The sequence below is a fragment of the Tympanuchus pallidicinctus genome, unplaced genomic scaffold (genome assembly GCF_026119805.1).
Source record: "Tympanuchus pallidicinctus isolate F22 unplaced genomic scaffold, pur_lepc_1.0 scaffold3, whole genome shotgun sequence".
In the NCBI taxonomy this organism is placed as follows: Eukaryota; Metazoa; Chordata; class Aves; order Galliformes; family Phasianidae; genus Tympanuchus; species Tympanuchus pallidicinctus.
This window is the reverse complement of record NW_026294747.1, coordinates 95,989,228-96,008,127: the sequence shown is the minus strand read 5'-3', so window position 1 is coordinate 96,008,127 and position 18,900 is coordinate 95,989,228. Positions and strand designations below refer to the sequence as shown.

At 40.9% G+C, this 18,900-nt stretch overlaps 1 protein-coding gene and 1 long non-coding RNA gene across 5 annotated transcripts in view; both read left to right on the top strand.

Annotated features, from left to right (window-relative positions):
* Window positions 1-2,783: 2,783 nt before the first annotated feature.
* On the top strand, window positions 2,784-10,665 carry LOC128085203 (uncharacterized). The gene is made up of 2 exons (XR_008208842.1): window positions 2,784-8,186; window positions 8,722-10,665. It is a non-coding gene; the product is annotated as an uncharacterized LOC128085203 (long non-coding RNA).
* Window positions 10,666-14,867: 4,202 nt separating this feature from the next.
* Window positions 14,868-18,900, top strand: part of TOP2B (DNA topoisomerase II beta) — a 57,309-nt gene continuing 53,276 nt past the window's right edge. For 2 of the 4 annotated variants that reach the window (XM_052692215.1, XM_052692213.1), the window contains exon 1: window positions 14,868-15,143. In XM_052692215.1, coding sequence (XP_052548175.1) covers window positions 15,081-15,143 — 63 coding nt within the window. In that variant the 5' untranslated portion in view covers window positions 14,868-15,080. The remainder of the gene's footprint in view (window positions 15,144-18,900) is intronic. The other 2 variants (XM_052692217.1, XM_052692216.1) reach the window with 2 other exon arrangements.

Genomic DNA, 18,900 nt, shown 5'->3' with positions numbered 1-18,900 from the left:
GAACAATCGCCTCTCTGCTCCTGCTTGCAACGCTGTTTCTGATGCAAGCCAGGATGCCATTGGCCTTCTTGGCCACCTGGGCACACTGTCGGCTCATGTTCAGCCGAGCATCAATCAATACCCCCAGGTCCATTTCCTCTATGCAGTCCTCCAGCCACACTGCCCCACGCCTGTAGTGTCGCCTGGGGTTGTTGTGGCCGAAGTGCAGGACCCGGCATTTGGCTTTGTTGAAACTCATCCTATTGGCTTCAGCCCAGCTCTCCAGCCTGTCCAGATCCCTCTGTAGGGCCTCGCTACCCCCAGGCAGATCCACACTTCCAGCCAAACTTTATTTTGCCAAGTTTTATTTTAAAATAAATGAAAATTTATTATATTTTAAAATAAATGAAAATTAGGGATGATATCCCTAAGGTCAGTGTGATTTTAAAGCTTTTTTTCTTTCTTTTGTTCTTCTTCCTTTTTGTTTTTAAATCTGACTCTTCCAACCATTGTATTGACTTGAAACTGTTCTCAAAAGTCATTTGTGTTGGAACAAATCAAGCATCTATTAGGCTGTTTGGGTACTATTAAAAAAAACTGCACGTGCATAGTGAATATAGGCACTGAAGTTAAGCCAATGACATCTTAAAATAGTAGATTACAGCAGCTCAGGAGTGCCAGAATGATTCGTAGTAGATGATATGCTTTTCCTTGGAAAACAAACTGGCAGTTAATGAGGGAATAAAGAGGGAGTCTCACTCCCTTAACAGGACGATTGAGAGACAGACAGGAAGCTGTATGGAAGGATGTTGGTCTGTACTTGACTAATGCCAAGTGAATTTGGCCATTTCCATTCAAAACTCCTCCTGCTTTAGTTTTAGCTAAATGGTAGCTCAAAATCTGAGTGGGAATCAAACAAATAAGTACTACAGTCTAGTCTTAATGCAGTAATGGAAGAAAGTAATAAGAAAAAAACCCTCACCTTTTTGTTTCGTAACTGTGACAAGTTATTTCCTTTATTTTATTACTTAAAATAGAGGACTATCAGGAACTGTAAAGGAGTTTAACTGCACTTCATAATTTGAAAACAGAAGGCAGAATAATTTTAATAGTAGTTATTAAAGTTACTACTATTAAAAAAGTAAGTTTCTCACAGTTTTGGTTGGAACCTTTGGGGGAAGAGTAATAATTTCAGATAGCTTATTAAAGTCATCCACTCAAGAAGGAGAGCAGGTAATGTTCATTATTAAACTATTTGAATGAATTAAAAAAAAAAAGTTCCACTAATCTAGTTAAACAATAAGTATTTTCTGTACTTGTAAGATCACATGCAGTGAATAAAAGTGCTTATTCTAGGAATTAATTATTGAGTAGAAACCTGATTTGAAGTAGTAGAGACCTGATTTGAAGAAGAAAAAATTAAACCCCCTTAGATGACTTTTGAAGTACTCTGTTAGCAGTGAGCATTTTCAGTCTTTTCATGCGTGAGCTGTTTTAAAGGTGTGTATTTCTTCTTTCAATATTTATTTCACTGCAACAAGCGTGGATATTAAGTTAAGCTGGCAATGCTACGATTGTAATTGAGTTGTGGGTGATGTTGATCAGGGCACATGTAGCATTTAAACAATTGTGTTTTATCGTTCTGTTGTCTCTACAGTTGATCATACGGATGTTTATTTCTTCATATCCTGTTTAAAGTCTGAATGCTGCGTGCAGAATAGCAAACGCTAGTTGGCAGTGCAAGAAATTTTAGGAGTAATTTTCTATACTCAAGGAACCTGCTGGGAGGGTGGAAAGAAAATATTTAAAACATTATGGAAGCCCCTTATAGGCAGTGCAGGGAAAAAGAATACAAGAATCAAGTAAACAATCTTGATTATAAATTATGTATTTGCACTAAGATGCAGGTAAAGGAAGTTATCTGATCTTGTGTGATGTCGCCTTTATTCATCAGTTTTCCACAGATTTTTAACATAATAGGGGTTATGTCTTATGTCTAAACCACACTGTGTGCAACATCAGGAAATGTAGAACACTAAAAATAAAGTATGTTTGTCTCCATAGCGCAGTGGAATGAAAACAGATGGTAGGCAGCACATATGGCTGCCAGCAGCTGGGAACACCCATTTACAGAGTTCTTACAGCTTAAAACAAAACAAAGAAACACCAAGGGGGGACAGAGTTTGTGCCCAGCAGATACCAGGATCTCTGTCCTCTTATCTGTGTCCACACACTCTTTTACCTTCAGTTGCTTAAGCTAAAAATGAAAGTATGCTACCAGTTAAATTATCGTGTATTCTTACTATCTGTCAAAATGTAGCATTTAGTAAATACAGATATTTATTTTAAATCTCATGTTCCCACTTTGGGTTCGAACATCTGGTTTGCTCCTATTATAAGCAGTTTGACTTAAGAAGTCTTAACTAGTTTGGTACAGCTTCTTCTCTGAAGTTACTAGTTTCAAGAAGCAAGGAGCTACTGGAGCAAAGTTTTGAGATCTCCTGTCCTATAATATGGCACCTAGGAATGGTGAAGTAACAAGCCAAGGTCAAGCAGACTCAAGTATCTGTAATTTATGTTTATAGGTGTTGTGAATAAGAGTATAAATGTGACTTCCTGTCTGAATAAGAGGACCATTTTTGGTTTGTTTGTTTTCCTCTGTTTAGACTTTTATGTTGATTCCTGCACTTTGCCTTTTTTTTTTTTACTTAAGTTTTGTAGTTAAGCTACTAGCTTATTTTATGGTTAGCCTACTTCAGATTCTGCAGTGCTGTCTTTTTTTTTCTACACATTTTCTATCTAATTTAAAATACATGTTAATTTGCTTTTAATTTATATAGAGGATTGCTACTGTATGATAAATATTCTGTGACAGAAATTAAGTTAGTTTATTCACTTTTATATTCTGCAAGGAAACGAAAGGGATAAAGATGCTCAAACTCAGCAAAAAAAAAAAAAAGCAATACTCATTAAAATTGATGATACCCATAAACCAACAAAAATGGCAGGGCTTAATAACATTTAACGAGGAAAAATAATGCAATAGACTCCTCATAAGCTAGTGACCCTTTACACTGAGTTATTTTCCTATTTGTCCATTTGTATTTAGGTTACTGAGAAAAGTGCTCAGAGTAGGGGACAGTATTACTGAGAAGCCGTAAAAGATGTAAGGTACATCCATTTTCTTAATTTTTATTATTACTCTAAGCTGTCAAAATCATTTTAAAATTAACAACAGACTCCTCCTGCTTAATGTAGATTAATTCCTTTCTTTATTCTGGAAAATGTTTCTTTTTTGGGGGAAAGAAAGTATTTAGTGACCTATTGTAACAAACACCTTTAAGAGAACGCTATTTTTAATGAGTGTGAGATTTCAGTGTGACTGAGTGCTGGCACAGATGGTAACGACTGGGTCCAATCACTGCACAGCCAATGACTGTCTGAATATCTTATAAAAGGAGGAATATATATATATTATATATAGGGTGATGACACACTGGAACAAGTTGCCCAAGGAGGCTGTGGAAGCCACATTCCTGGAAGCATTCAAGGGCAGGCTGGATGTGGCTCTGGGCAGCCTGATCTGGCGGTTGGCAGCCCTGTGCATAGCAGAGAGGTTGAAACCTCTCTGATCATTGCGGTTCTTTTCAACCCAGGCCATTCTATGATTCTTAAGTGTAATATTTCAAAGCACGTTCTGTTAATTTGTTCCTTTTACTGCACAATTCTGTGTGCTATTTCATATCTTTAGAATTTTGGTAATGTATGTTTCCTACGTCTTTGAAGCACCAGGGGATCATACTTTCCCTCCCAGACAATCAGCTAACAGCTTAATTGTCACAATCCGGAGGAAGTAGCGGACTTATTTTAGATGCACACTTCAGATAACAACATATAGACTCCCTTGTATAGCAGTTATAAGGAAAGCAGCAAATGAAAGAAAATAAAGGCATCCAAGAACAATGTTTAAGCAAGATCTTAGTAAGGTAGGTGGAACAGTTGATAACAGGCTCTTGGAGCTGATGGAAAGAGCAGGAACGTACAGAATGGAAAGAGGTTACAGCCTCTTCCTTCTATTACCCTTGTGAAGGTAATGGAACAGAATACGTATGTGAATGCTTGCACTGTAGCAGCTTTTGCTTTTCTCCAAAGCATCAGTGAAATACATGATACATTCAAAATGAAGTTCAACACTGGCCAAAAGATGTAAAATTTTATTGGCCAAAAGGAAAATGCCCCTTGATGGACTGCATTAAGAATTCTGAAGGTATTCTGTTTTCTGGTAGTAAGAAACATGTCAGAAAACTGTTTCTGATTCGGGTGGCTTTTTTTGTTCTGTTAAAGTAAGGAGCTCCTGGCAAAGTATGCTTACGGTTTCAGTTAGCAAAGATGGTTTCAAAGAAAACAGGCAGAAGGAATATTGTAAAGTAACAAACTGGAATTCCACAAAAACAGTGGCTATAGCAGTACAAACAGGGAGTGTTGGGGGCTGTGATTTAAGTTTCATATCTGAGGACAGAAAAATGTAAGATCAAGTTAATGCTGAGAAATGAATGCCAAATTTGCATTATTTGATGTTTGCTTATCAAGCAAAGTCAGTTGTTTCAATTTTTATAAATCAAATCATTCTAGAAGGAATTAAAATGGAGCCTTATGAATGCAAATTAATTAATTTTTTGCTCAGTTGTCAGAACTAAGCATGAACTTCCTTCATAAGAAGTTGTCTCAGTCCCTGACAATATTGCTACTGATACCAGTGATTTCTTTAACTCAAAGTCAATATTTGAGGTAGTTTTCTTTTTTTTAGGGGGGAAGAGGGAAAGGGGAGAGGCCAAGAATTTTCTATTTTACTACAAATCCTTTTTTTTTTTTTTAAACAAGGATAAAAACCTAGAGTTTGCATTCAGTGAAAAGGGCGCTGCAATTTTATTTGGTTCTACACCAACTAGCTATGTTCTGCAACTTTATAGTTTTGTCACTAGAAGTTTAGTCACCAGTAATTCATATATGTACATTAGTTTATTGCTGAAAATGGATTCTTGGATGATAAAATGATATGAAGAAATGGGCGTTAATTCAGCCCAAATATATAAACTTCAGAAGAGACAGGAAGATCTGCATGCATTTCTGGCTCATGCAGTCAACATTCATGATAGGAAACAGACGCTGAAGAGAAACGAGCACTTGCCAGATTACATGTGCTTTTTTAAAACTTGGTATCTTATTGCATTTATTTCACATACTGTACTCATTACCAATCTTGTGAGGAAATTCAGCCCTTGGTAAATATTCAGTGAAAAAGACAGAGCATGGAGGGAATGTGTACTAGTGAAACAGTGATGCAAAGACTGGGTAAGAAAAGAAAAATCTGTTTTTAAAGAGCAGAATTACTGATGGATGACAAAGTCAGTGGAAGTCAGCTAGAACCTTTGTACACCAAGAGTTGAACATCAATTCCATAACTAGAGAACATTTTATTTAAAAGGTTGTATGGAAGAGGCACTCCAGTAACACATTGTTACTTGTCAAGCAGGAGTCACTACTAACAGTACTGATGGATGGATTTTGTATTTCATGCATATTAGAAAGAACATTAGAAAAACAGCTCTGTGAAGTAGGAGTCATTACATCAGTAGTAAGATGAACTTACTCTACAATGAACTCATCTTTTGGACTATCTTAGATTTAGCCAAATACTTCTGTTAGCCCTTCTACAGTTTCAGATGTTCCTTGATCAATGTGTGGTATCAGTTACCTCCCGTGTCATCCCTTCCTGTTTTCTTCACTATTAAAAATCCTTCTAAATTTCCCTTCTAAATCAGTGGGTTTCATCCTTGAAAGCAGCTTCTTCAACAGAGTTCAAGGCAACTTTCAGTGAGTCACAAGGTAAGGTATAGGATGTTCAGATGCCAGCACTGTGTTCCGTGCATTCTTCAGCTCAGTAGAGCTGCTGTTTATTCTCTAATGGGCAATGAGAGAAAGTAAGCCATGAGGATAAGAGTAACACAGTCTGCTGAGTGAGTTTCCTTCAATGTCTCCCTCTGAATTTGCTGACCTTTGTGGCTGGAGACTGTCCAGCTTTTTGTCTGCAGCATTTCTGTACTCACAGAATATTCACAACAGAACAACTGAATCCTCAGCTAGTATCATTCCAGTATCACCCTCAGTAATTGCTCTTCACTCTCTTATTCTCCCATGTTCCTAGTATTGTTGCTGTTACCAGCAGGTCGACTAACATCAGAAATCTGAAAGGTAAGGGAGGATGTAAGGGGTCCACAAGGCAGGGGAAAGAGAAACAGCTGTCCTTCTAAGGGAAGGATCAGCAAGGTAAGAACCTTATGTTTTAGCATGTTATGTATTTAATTCAAAATGGCAGTGAGGTTCCCAATAGAATAAAACAGCAGACTGTATGGGGAATATTCTTCTGGGCATCTCATAGAAAAATTAAAAGAAGGACAGCTGTAGAAATTGCAAAAGAAAACTAAAGAACCAAATGAAGGATTAAATGTTGTTTACATGCTATGCTACAGATTTCTGCTGTAAGGATATTAATGTTGTTAAACTTCCAACAATGTTCTTAAACTTTGTAGGGTGATACAAGCACATAAGGAATTAGGAAGAGTATTTTTTTGCTTTCCTTTTGAAGGACTAACTACTGCTTTTTTATAATCTGCAAAGAGTTGCATGAGGGAAAATGCAAAGCACAGCATCCAACATATTAACATGCTAATTTGGAGGGAATGTGAAAAGTAGTTTCACTTGCTTGCATCTTCATGTTACTCTCTTACAGAACCTGTTAAACAAGGCCTGGCCCAGGCATAGTTAGCAACCCTGGGGGGAAACATACCTTACCAATTGCGTGGCAGCCCCTTATGAACAACGTGGGACTAGCATAGATCAAGGGCAGGATGACAGATACTGCAATCGTCCTGTTTGTGAAATGCAGCATTTAATAAGAAATCATAAAGTAGCAGGGAAGATTTCAACATTAAACAGAAGTTGAAGAGAGGCTCGGGAGTGCTGTGTTTTGCATGTGTGCCCAGTGGGAGTGTTTATCCTAATGGGAGGTTTGGGAGCGCTGCGTGCTGTGCCATGCCATACAGCCATTTGGCTTTGTGGCTGGAAGCAGCCGTGCTGGTTTGGTGAAGCAATTGAGAGCTAAATATGTGCCTTGCATTCTGTTTGATTGTTGTAGCTTGTGCTGCGTTCTCACGGGGTGGTTAACATGCCTTCCTCTATTGCTTGTAGCTGTACTGTCTGTGGTGCTCCAAGAGCTGATGCTGTAATTGCTACACTGTGCTTCACCATTTTATATATATATATAAATCATTTCAGGAAACAGTTGTTCTGAATAGAAATATGAAAAAAAATGTTTTATGTTCTACTTTGAGCATTTAATATCACCAAGAACGATACCTCTAAATAATCTCTCAAACTTGAGCTGCTCTGTGGCTTCAAGTGATTTCACAGTCCTTTTCCTTATGTTAGTGCAGTCCTCCAGCATTGTTGCTTACATCCTAGAGAATTTGGTTCACAGCATTTTGAGAGGAGTGATCAGAAACAAACAAAAAGCAACAAAAACATGCACATGAATTTCTTTGGAACTAACAAATACCTTATCAATAAACTAAGGGTAAGATGTTAGGAGCTTCCCTGCTTCTCCATTCTGATTCACAAGAAAGAGATGATCTCAGCAGAAAAAATGTGGTACTCAGAGTATATGGTATGTCTCTAGAAGTACAGGTACACAGGGAACCTGTAAGAACATCTGTCCCTTTGTGTTAAAGAGCTAACGTTTTAGAACTTGCTACAAGGTAAGTAGGATTCTGACACTCAGCACCAAATGAAGTTTCCAAAAATGTTAGAAAATACATTGACGCATAAATTGCATTTTCTAACTTTGGAAGAGATGTTAAAGGAAGGAAAATGTTGAATGAACAGAAGTTGATACTGTGTTGGAAATTTATGGATAGGATGCCCTGTCTTTTCATGAAGATTTGACAAATTCATAGCATTTACTACCTTGAAATAAAACAAATAAAACTACGTGAGCAGCAACAGCCATTTGTAAAAGAAACCCCACTGCTTCCAGATAAATTTAAAGAGCTACTCCCACTTTTCAAAGGTTTTCTGATATAAAAGGTTCCAGCAGAAGGATATATGTGGAATAACAAAGCTCAGCAAAAGCCATCTAACTCAAGAAAAAGGTGAGTCGCTATTAGAGTTCTGTAGCAGAATGGTAACAATTTTGGCATATTACTATGAGACACAGTACAAGGAAAAAAAATCTTTTTCCTGTTATGTAAGAACACAGTATATCACAAAGTGGATCTTTGCTAAATTGGTTTTAAAATAATGCAGAGTATGGTTATTGTAAAACAAAAGGAATACTGGATTTATTCATATTTTGTTTTATGCTTACTGTCAAAACTTAAAATAGTTTTTAAAGGCTCTTTCCTCAAAGCTTGCAAGAAATGTAGGAATATTCTGAAAGAACTGCATCAGTGAAAAAATGTTTTTCTTCACTGTATTGTAAGTTAAATGCACAGTAGATTTCAAAAGGAAATGTATAAAATGAGGGCTACTGCTTCCCATTATTCTTTAAGTTACTCAGAATGGGTATAATCAAGTTACTCTTATCATGTAGATTAGTAACTTTCTATGACAACCTTAAATGAATTCAATCAGTGTTTAAGCATATATATTCCAAGTCACTTAAGGTTGTTTTCCTCCCTCTCATAGGTGACAGCAGGGAATCCTGCGTCTAAGAAATGCCACGATCAGGATTCAGCTTTTATAGGCTCTCAGAAAAGGAGAGATGCTCTTGTATACACATCGGGCTGAGGATGACCTAGACCAAAATTCCCAAATTCTAACATGCTGAAGCAAAGCTCGGCGTAAATAATTCCTGAGTAGCCAAGCACATTGTCCTGGCTGATACTGAAAACTGTTGATACAGCAACTTCTGCTACTGCTACCTACAATGGCTGCAGTGGGTAGTGAGCAAGACGGATTTGGGAACCACCGATCTGGATGCATTTACTTCAACTGCTGACTGAGGTAATGTGTTCAATTTAGTTGAAGAAGAACAAGAGAATGCTAATGAGCATGAAGAATATACAGAAGTTAATGAAAGCAACATAACTAGGTGGTGGAAAACGGTAAGCCCTGAAAGTTGGGTGAAAAGGGAACTAGAGACCATGGCCCAAACATACAAAAATGCATTTGATATTTTCTTTTCCTGTTTTCCTAACAAATACAGCAAAAACTGAATGCTGAGGAGAAAAAGCACCACAGAAACAAATAACTAGGGATGGGTGCATGATATCTTGAGGAAAAACATTTAAGGCAGAAATACTGTAGTTCTAAAGAACCTAAGGGATAACAAAATCTTTAAAATGCATTTCTGATCATCTTTGCTTAGTATGAACTTCAAGTGGAAACTGAAAAGTGGAGCAGCTAGCATTAACCACTTTTTAACACAGTTATTCAAATCCTTGCTGAATTACACAACTTGTATTGAAATAAATAGGAACTGCTGGTGCTGAGTTTTATTATAAATTAGGCCGCTTGAGAAATTGTTGCATAACAGATCTGAAAAAAAGTGATTGTACAAGTCTTTTTTTTTCCTTTGGCCTCTGTATGAGCTGCACGGGTGCAGTTGCCACATCTTTATGACATGCTCTGTTTCTGTGGCTTTAAGCAGAGGCTATACCATCTTTCTGGTCTAGCCTTTCCTCTTCTTGGAACCACACAACTGAATTTTGAAGAAGGAAATGCAAATACACATCTTGACATGGACATCAATTCTGGTAAAAAACAAAAACAAAAACAAAAACGAAAACAAAACAAAACAAAACACAAAAAAAACAAACAAAAAAAACCCACACCAAAACCGGTGGTAAAGTAAAGCCATGCATGAAAAATTGGCATTTCTGTTTTCCCCCATTAATTGTTAATCGTGTAACAAACTGGAGATGGTCTATCAGAAGGGATAAGATTTTAGCTGGGAAGAGCAAAGTTCTATCTCCAGACATTTCCTGTAATGGTGAGATTTTCTGTTGGCTATAAGTTATCACTTCTCTCTCCACAAATTCAGTATGCCCATGTGTGCCTTCTATAGTAACAACTCTGTCACCTTCTTGTCATCCTAAGAATGAGCTTGACTTCATCAGCAAGCAGCCTTGATATCCTTTCTGGATATCCTGTGCATTTCTTCTGACTGGAAGGCTAGCAAATCACTTTTTATGGGAACTTTGGAGGGGCAAGGATAGTCTCACTGGGCATATTTTCTTGCCCAAAAAGTGCTGGGTGAACTGCTAGGAACAAAACTAATATGCCTTAGCTGAAAGAAGAAATTGCTCTTCTGAGGACTGGATGCATGGGGACAGGAGGAAAGAGAGATGTGTTTATCACACAGAAAAGCTACCTAGTTGAGGAAAGTCCAGCATGCTTCACTGTTTACCATGAGCTCAGGAGACAGAGATCTTCTGAAGAGTGTGTCATCTCCAGAATTTCACTGGATGCTTGCATTCTCCAAACGATCTCCAATCTAATTAGCAATGCCATCATGCAGTTGGTGATCCCCAGTCTCCAAGTAATTGCACAAGTCTGCCTCTCAGCTAAGTAACACTACTCTTGTCTGTTTCTCTGCTTTGTATGTTTAGAACAGATCTCTGGAAACATATCTATTCTGTCATCTTTATCTTGTCATTGCCCCCCAAGAATAATTTAAGACCAAACTAATGGTAAGGAGCCTAAATGGACTTTGATGCTAATGCATTTCTAGTCACAGATAAATATTAAATGTTAAGAAAGTTGCTATCATGCAGCAGGGATAATGATGTGGCCCAGAAGAAAGTAGGGTGGATCAGTGCAGTCATCTCAGCTATGTGCTGGGGAAATCCAGGCATGGTGCCCTGGGATCCCTTCTTTTAACACAGAAACATTTCTGCAACCTCACGTGGGCCTTCTGCTAGGTCCAGAAATGCCAGACCTCATAAGCAGTGCTCACAGTACTCCAGAAAGTTTTCCACGCCATAACAAAGGTGCAGTAGTTAAAAAGTCAGTTATAGGGAAGTAACCAGAGGGTGAGTAAGTGCTTAAACAGTCCAAACCCTATGCAAAATTGGCTCCAAAGTGGCACATGAAGGATGAAGATGAAAATGGGAACCTCGACTAAGTTTATACTGTAGGATGATCAAACAATAGGTAGACTTTTCGTAACTGTCACGGAACTATGATCTGAAATTCAGTTAGAGCCAAGTATGAGTATGTTGATTACTATCATGCTACCACAATCCTACTCCAAGAGTTGATCAGTTATTTAATGAATCACAATGACATTTTAAGAATATGGAAATTTTATGGCAAATGTTAATATTTGATACTGCAATATATACTATTACAACTATATACAGTGCAAAACGTATAGTTTTATCAGTGTCAACTTAGTGACATAAGTTTTTAGAACATTACAAATTACACTTTTTTTTCTGTGCAGTATGCAGAAAACATCTGTGATCACTTATTTAGGTAAGTGGTTGTATGTGAGCATATGTTCTCAGAGTGGGTAAGCGTACATAGTTTCACAAATAGGCAACTTTTATGCCTTTTAAGTCTCGTGCCAGAAAAGCTGCAGAGAAATAAAAGTTTTATTAAACAGCAAGTATATTTGAATAGAAGCAGCAAATTATTTGTAATAGAAATATTTATAGATCATACACATGGCTATCTTACAGCTAAAATAATTCCTGCAGTTTAGACTTCAGTAGAAAGAATGGAAATTCAGGAAGGGAGAGATCTGTGCATTAAGACATTCATTATGCACAAAGTAATGTTTCAATAAATACTTTGTTTGCTAAAATCAAGCTCTGAAGCTAGTAGTAAAACTGGTTTAAGTTGACACTTGTTACAAAAATCTGTAGGGTACTTGTATTCACGTTGCAGTTTCCACTGGGAAGATGAGAATGCTTCCAATGAACAGAAAGAGGAATTTTCTGTTTAACATCTCACGTGGATTATTAATTTAAAATGGCACTCAGTATGTGTGAACTATTTCACAAAAACTGATAGGATGTAATTGGGGTAGGCAGCATCCAAAGAAATCCCACTGCTATTGGAATGTTAAGGTGCTTAAATTCAACTCATGCTTACATTTAATTCTATGTTTTAGCAAAAATCACTTGAAACATGATAAACTGTCTTACTTCATCTCTGAATTCCATGGAGGCAGCTCCTTGTAGTCTCTTAAGAGCATTGCCACACAGTACTCCAGGGCTAGGAATGCCACCACAAAACATACATGCAGATTCTGGATAAATCTACTATAAACAATAAGCCAAAAACGCGCTGACTTATGTCCACAGTCTCAGACGTATTGTAGTATATGATGAGAATTAAATGAAAAGCAACCTGGACAAAATAATTTCAAATATGACTGCAGGAAATGCTTCAGATATTCTTTCCTTTATTTGTGCCAGCATGGCACATAGACTGAACATGCCTGACTATGCACTTTCATACAACCTACTACCAAGAAGAAAGGAATCTCCTCTGTCTTTCTGTAGTGCATATAGAAGTGACCGTTAGAAGTGACTGTCTTCAAGATAGATTGCCATCTACTACTTGGCTCAAGATAAATGAGTGCAAAAAACAAACAAAAAAACCATTTGCCAGGCTAAGAACAGCCTATTTACTAAAAAGCTGAAGCTAATGAGAACACAGAACAAGCCACAAGCCTTCATGTACTATTTCTGCTCTATGTGCTAATGGCTCTCCACCAATGCAGAAATCTTGGAACAGATGTTTTCTCTGGTTCCTCTGATATTCACTTGTAGCTGCCCTTGTTGATCATACTTAAGTCATTTTACCTGACCCTACATACAAATGTGAGAGTTAGCAAAAAAATAATTCTTATCAGCAAGCCCAGGACTCTGAAGCACTGGGCAGAGCCCTGCAAATGCCAGTTTTTTGTACTGCAAAAAAACCCAAACAAACGTTTGTTCTTATCTTGCCAAAAGTAGAAGAAGCTGCAGCCTACAACTCTCAAGTTCGTGCAGCTACCATAAAACTGGGCAGGAGTACATCATTTTAATGCCCCTTCTAGGTACGTGCTATTATTTTCTGTAACTCCTGTGCAGCATTTAGATATTAGTTTAACAGTCTTAGACACTGAGAGTAAAATTATGCTAAATAAACAAGATTTACTAGAAGTTCTTCTCATCCTTCCCTTGAGGTATATTCGAACATTACAGCTGCCTCCTCAAAGGGAGCTGCATGGTTTCCAATCTTTTTGCTACTTCAGAAAAACATGTTGTGAAAGGAAAACCTTTGAATTTTTACTATTTGATTTTATTTTTTTCAGACATCAGCTTGTCTACTAACTTGGATGCAGTCTCACTATGAATCCCTCCTTTTGTGATTTTTGCTTTGAGACATTTTTTAAGCTTGTCAAATTAGATCTTGGAGGGAAATTTTTCACTCAGAGGGCGGCGAGGCCCTGGCACAGCAGAGAAGCTGTGGTGCCCCATCCCTGAAGGTGCTCAGGGCCAGGCTGGATGGTGCCCTGGGCAGCCTAAGCTGGTGGATGCCAACGGCAGGGGGTAGGAACGAGATGGTCTTTGAGGTCCTTTACAACCCAAGCCACCCTGTGATTATAAACATCTATGACCACAGTATTTAATTTTACTTTTGGTGGAAAGTGAAAGCATCTTCAACTGCAAACAATTCTTATGCTCACACCTAAAATAACGCGCATTTTAGGACCATTCATGTGTAGGGAGTAGCTGTTACATTTCATCGAAGGATGTTGTTGTCGCTGTTGTTGTTTTTCAAAAATGGCAAATATGTGAGAATGAGATTGTGTGACCTAGGGTAAGGCAGTGTAACAATGGACAGAAGAAGAGGTTGACACAGCAAAAGCGACCACGGTAACAGGAAAGTTAAAGTTGCAGAAGGTGAACGCCTCGGACTGCTGACCGCGGCCCAGGGCAGGACAGGACAAACACCTGCATGGATGGGCAGCGCCCGGAGCATCGAAGTGGCCGGGGAGGGAGGAGGCGCTCGCCCACCCCTTCCCTTCCCAGCACCTGTTCGAAGCGAAGCCGGTTCTCCACAGGCACGCGGCAGCACGTACCTTAGGAAACGGGGAAAGCGCGCGACTGCGCGCCGCCAGCCGTCACCGTTCTGCCCGGGGCCGTTCGACCGCCGAGGCGCGGCTTGATCCCAGCCTCCCGGCCTCCCGCCCCACCGCAGCCGCTACACCGCCCCTCCCCCGCGGCGCGGCAGCGCCCTCTGGCGGCGGCCCGCCTTTCTCCCCGTTGCCACCCGCTGTGACGTCTTACGCGGCCACGGCTGCTCCCTCTCGCCTTTCCCATTGGCCGGCGGCCCAGCGGCCGCCCCACCTCCCACGCGTGATTGGCAGGCGGCCGCGGGGACTCGGAGCGGGCCGGCGGCGTCGAGAGGCCGCGGCGGCGCTGCGGGCCTGCGGCCGCGCACTCATTGTCTGAGCGCGGAGTCCGGCGCCGGCGGCACGGGGAGGGGAGGAGTTGGAGAAGTGGCGACCGCGGCGGGACGGGGCGGAAAAAGGAAGGGAAGGAGGGGCCGGAAGGAGGGGCCGGGCGGGTGGTGTGCGCGTGCGCGCGTGCGGGGAGCGCGCGGGCACGCGCCGGCGGGTGCGCGCGGGAGCGAAGGCGGGGGAGGGGAGCGGGGCGATTTCGCTCTCGGTCCGCGCTCCGGGGCCTTTGTGGCTGCGGGGCCTCGCCCGGGGCGAAGCGGGCGGCGGCGGAGCGGCCGTCCCTTTAAACTAGCGGAACCGCGGGCCCCGGCCGGGCCTGCCCCGCCGCCTGCCGGCCTCCGGCGGGAGCGCGGGTGGCGGACGGGCGCTTTGTGTGGGCCCCGCTCCGCCGCGCTGCCCGCTCCCTCGTTATTTTGCTCTGCCCGGGCCGCGCTCCCGGCATGAAGTAGAAGCGGGCCGCGGCGGGAGGCGCTGAGGGGCCGCGGCGAAGCGCGAAGGGCGCGCGGGGAGGCGCGGGGTCGGGGCCGGCCCTCGAGGCTGCCTCCGTGCGCCATCGGCTCGGCCGAGGAGAACCGGGCGGAAAATGGCAAAGTCCGGAGGAGGAGGAGGAGGCGGCGGCGGTGGCAGCGGGGGACTGACCTGGGTGGTGAGTTGTGGGGTCGGCGCTTTGGCGCCGGCGTTTGTGGGTTTGTTTTTGTCTTTTTGCGTCCCCTGTCTGTGTGTGCGGAAAGCGGGGCTGGCGTTTAAACGGGGAAGGAACCGGCGGGTGAAAGGGAGCCGGGCGGGGCGGGGCGGCAGGGGGAGAAGCAGCCCGGGCCTGGGGCAGCGCTCAGCCCGGAGCGGAACGATGCCTTTGTGGGCACCAAAGCTTTCCCGATCGCCTGGGATGGTGAAAGCCATCTGAGTTACGGAGATGAGTTACGACAGGGGCCTGGAGCCGTGTGCTTGCAGATCGCTCTTGAAGTTGAACTTTGTCGTCTTCCGAAAGTTACGACTCAATAACAGGGCTTAGGAGGTGGGTTTTTGTAGTAAGCGAGGATGCTCTCCGCTTTTGGGAAGACTTTGGGAAGGAGGAGCAAAGATGACCTGAAGGGGTCTTATTCGTCCAGTCAGTAACTTCCCTGTTAGCGTGGAGTTCAAACTAGCGTGCCTTGTTTAATGTTTAAAAAGATGGTCCATCTTGATAGATGGTGAGGTGCCTGCATCTTTAATCAGGCATGTATTCTTTGCTGAGTTAGGAGCTTTAAACCTTCTTGTTTGAGGAGATAATAACAAACTAGTTTTTCTGTTGTGTTTTCCTGTATCTTTGAGCTGTTGGAAAAGAACATGGACAGCATTACTGAGATAAAAGACATCCCATGTATTCTGATGGTGGACTGCTTCTGTGGCTCTAATTATTGCGTTTAACGCTAATTCTTTTTCATTATAAAAGCTGGTGGTTTGAAAAGGTACATAAAAATGTACGAGTTTCTGGGTGTGTCACTTGAAATTAGGCAGTTTAGATATGGGAACAGCCTAAGTAAAGAGGCTGAAGTTATTCTACTTTCCATTCTGTAATACTGTGCGATCTTTATCAACTGCCGCCTTGTATAGCTCTTCAGAATTAAGATTTTTATGGTACAGATTGGACCAAGTAATTGAAAGTTTCACAGCTCATAGAAGACTGCAGAATGAAGTGTGAAAATCACCGAGTAGGCATTTTTAATGAAACATGTTCCTAAATGTAATGGGGATGAAAGTATGGCGAGTCAACAGTTTCCTACAACTGGAAGTGATCACTTTTCCTTCTGTAAAGGCAGTAAAGACTGAAGTGCTTTTGTTGTATCAGAGTAGTGGCGGAGAAATAATTAGATTTCAGTTAAAACCCTGTATTGACCATTCAGAAAACAGTAGGACTTTTCCTTTCTCTCATGCGCATTTTAAGTGCTGAAGATAGGGCCCCTGAATCAATTCCTGAAGGCAGACCTGCTCGCTGTCATCTGCAGGATGCTGGAGTACAGAAGAGCAATGTTGTTGTGGCACTAGAGTTGAATGGGGCAGCAATTAGCTTAGTGTGCAGGGAGAAAATGAGGCAGGTGCCAGTTCATGAATAGATATGATATGCTGGCATTGAGGCTGAAGTGTACGGAGTTAGGGACAGTTTGGGACAGTTTCAACATTCTAATTTTAATCTGCTTGCCCTATGTCTTTTATACTTCTTGTTACTGTGGTGAAAGCACTGGGACGTTTGTTTTCTGAGTAATATGTTTCTATTGTTAGTGATTTCTTTTTAAGACCAGGTGAGATAAACAGTTGAACTGTACCAGAAATAAATCTAGTTCTAAAGAGGGGAAGCATGTTTAAGAATTGACGTGTTTATGTTTCAAAGTTGCAAGTCTCATATGGGTAATCTGATTCTCACATCTTTAAAAGAGTTGTCTGTATGATTTCAGCTTTAGTTGTGGTTTAAACAGTATTCGTGTTCTTATCTTCTACTCCTTAGGTAATAATTATACGCATTTAGGAAAGAGGGTGTTCTTTAAGTTACAGAATTTACCTTGGAGTGAACTTCATGCTAGGAAGCTCCTGCAAGTGCCAGGTGTTACATACTTGCAGAAGCAAGATGAATTAGGTATTCATGGAAACACAGCAAGTCATCCACATCAGTTTATAGCTACCTAGTAGCTAACCTTAGCATAGTAACAGTGCTTTGAGAAATGTTACTAGCACTGGTGGGCTGGTAAGCAAGAACAAGGAGGAGTTATAGGGACACAGGACAATGTATCCATTCCATGTGTTTGTTAGGAAAATGGTCTATCATTAAAGAACTGAAAATAACCTCTGTGTAACCTCAGACTTATGAATTGTACTAGCTGGTTTTTGAGGAGCTTTTTCTTTTGTCTTCCTGCTAACTTGTTGGAGTCAACTTGCAGCTCTTCACTGTTATAGTAACTCTGCAATAGTTGGTAAAAGGTGGAGTTTTCACCAGCAGATTTGTAGTAATTATTTTTTGTGGATGATTTCCAAAGGTGACTCAGAAATGTGTTGTAAGTTAGTTACAAATGCATGGATTTGTAAATAGAGAAATTGCTGTTGGTAAAACATAATGGCATTTTTTAGTGCTAGAAAAGCGTGCTTTAAGTAAGACATTGTTATTAATGTTTATAAATATGTAAAGGGTGAGTGTCAGGAGGATGGAGCCAGGCTCTTCTCAGTGGCATTCAATGCTAAGACAAGGGGCAATAGGTGCAAGCTGGAACATAGGAGGCTCCACATAAATATGAAGAAAACTTCTTCACGATAAGGGTAACAACCACTGGAAGAGGCTGCTGAGGGAGGTTGTGGGGACTCCTCTGGAGACATTCAAAACCTGCCTGGATGTGTTCCTGGGTGACCTGATCTGGTGTTCCTGCTCCAGCAGGGTTTGGACTAGATGATCTTTCGACATTCTGTGATTCTGTGATCTTCAACCTTTCTGTGTGTTTAGGAGCAGATGAAAGGGAGCTGTCATAATGGTACAATAACAGTACTTTTTAGAATATGTCCTGTATAGTGAAAGTGAAATCACCTCAGGTACAAATGCACACCTATGAGGTGTTGCTCTGATACAGTGGCAGTGCACACAAAGCTATTGAAGTGGTTCTAAACAAGCTAAATAGTTATTTGTGGGAATGTTTTCAAGGCTTTCTCCTCAACTCCAAGAGCTACATGAACCTCATAAAAGATAAGTGAAACTCCTGAAAGTAGTTGGAGACTTCAAACATACCACTTCCATTTAGCAGTCCATTGTGAAGGTGTAGTTTTCATTTTCAGGAAACACTAGCTTGAAACAAGTATGTACTGAGCATTAATGTGAATTTTGTTTTTCCAGAGAAGTCTATATTGCAGATCTGCATGCTCTTTGAATAGAGTGGAATGGAAACGATACATACACCAGTTTGCTTTAAACTGGTTTGCACTTGGTTTGAGTAAATACCTGAACTGTATAATGCAAAATGAAAAGATAGCAGGTTTTTAAATAATCTAAGTTCAGCTATTTGCACTTCTCAGCAGTTTCAGAGTGACATTGAAAATAAATTTTGGTGTAATTCTATAACCGAAGAGAATATGTATGCAATAGGATAGGGCAGTAGACTCCAGCAAACAAAAATGAACAAACAACAGAACAGCACCGATCTTCTGTTGAAGGGACCTTATCTCTGTTCAGTCACTTCATTTGATAACAAATACTCCGAACTGTAGTAAGTGAATAGCTGTTAGTGGTGTGTATATTTTCGAGGGGAAAATGGTTAGATGCACGGGGATTACTTTGGTGGGAGAAGGTGTACATGCAAACATGTGCCCCATGCTCATGCTCTGTCTGTCTAGATTATGTGTACTTCGTGAAATTTCCAAGCTAACAATGTTGTATTAAATAGGATGGA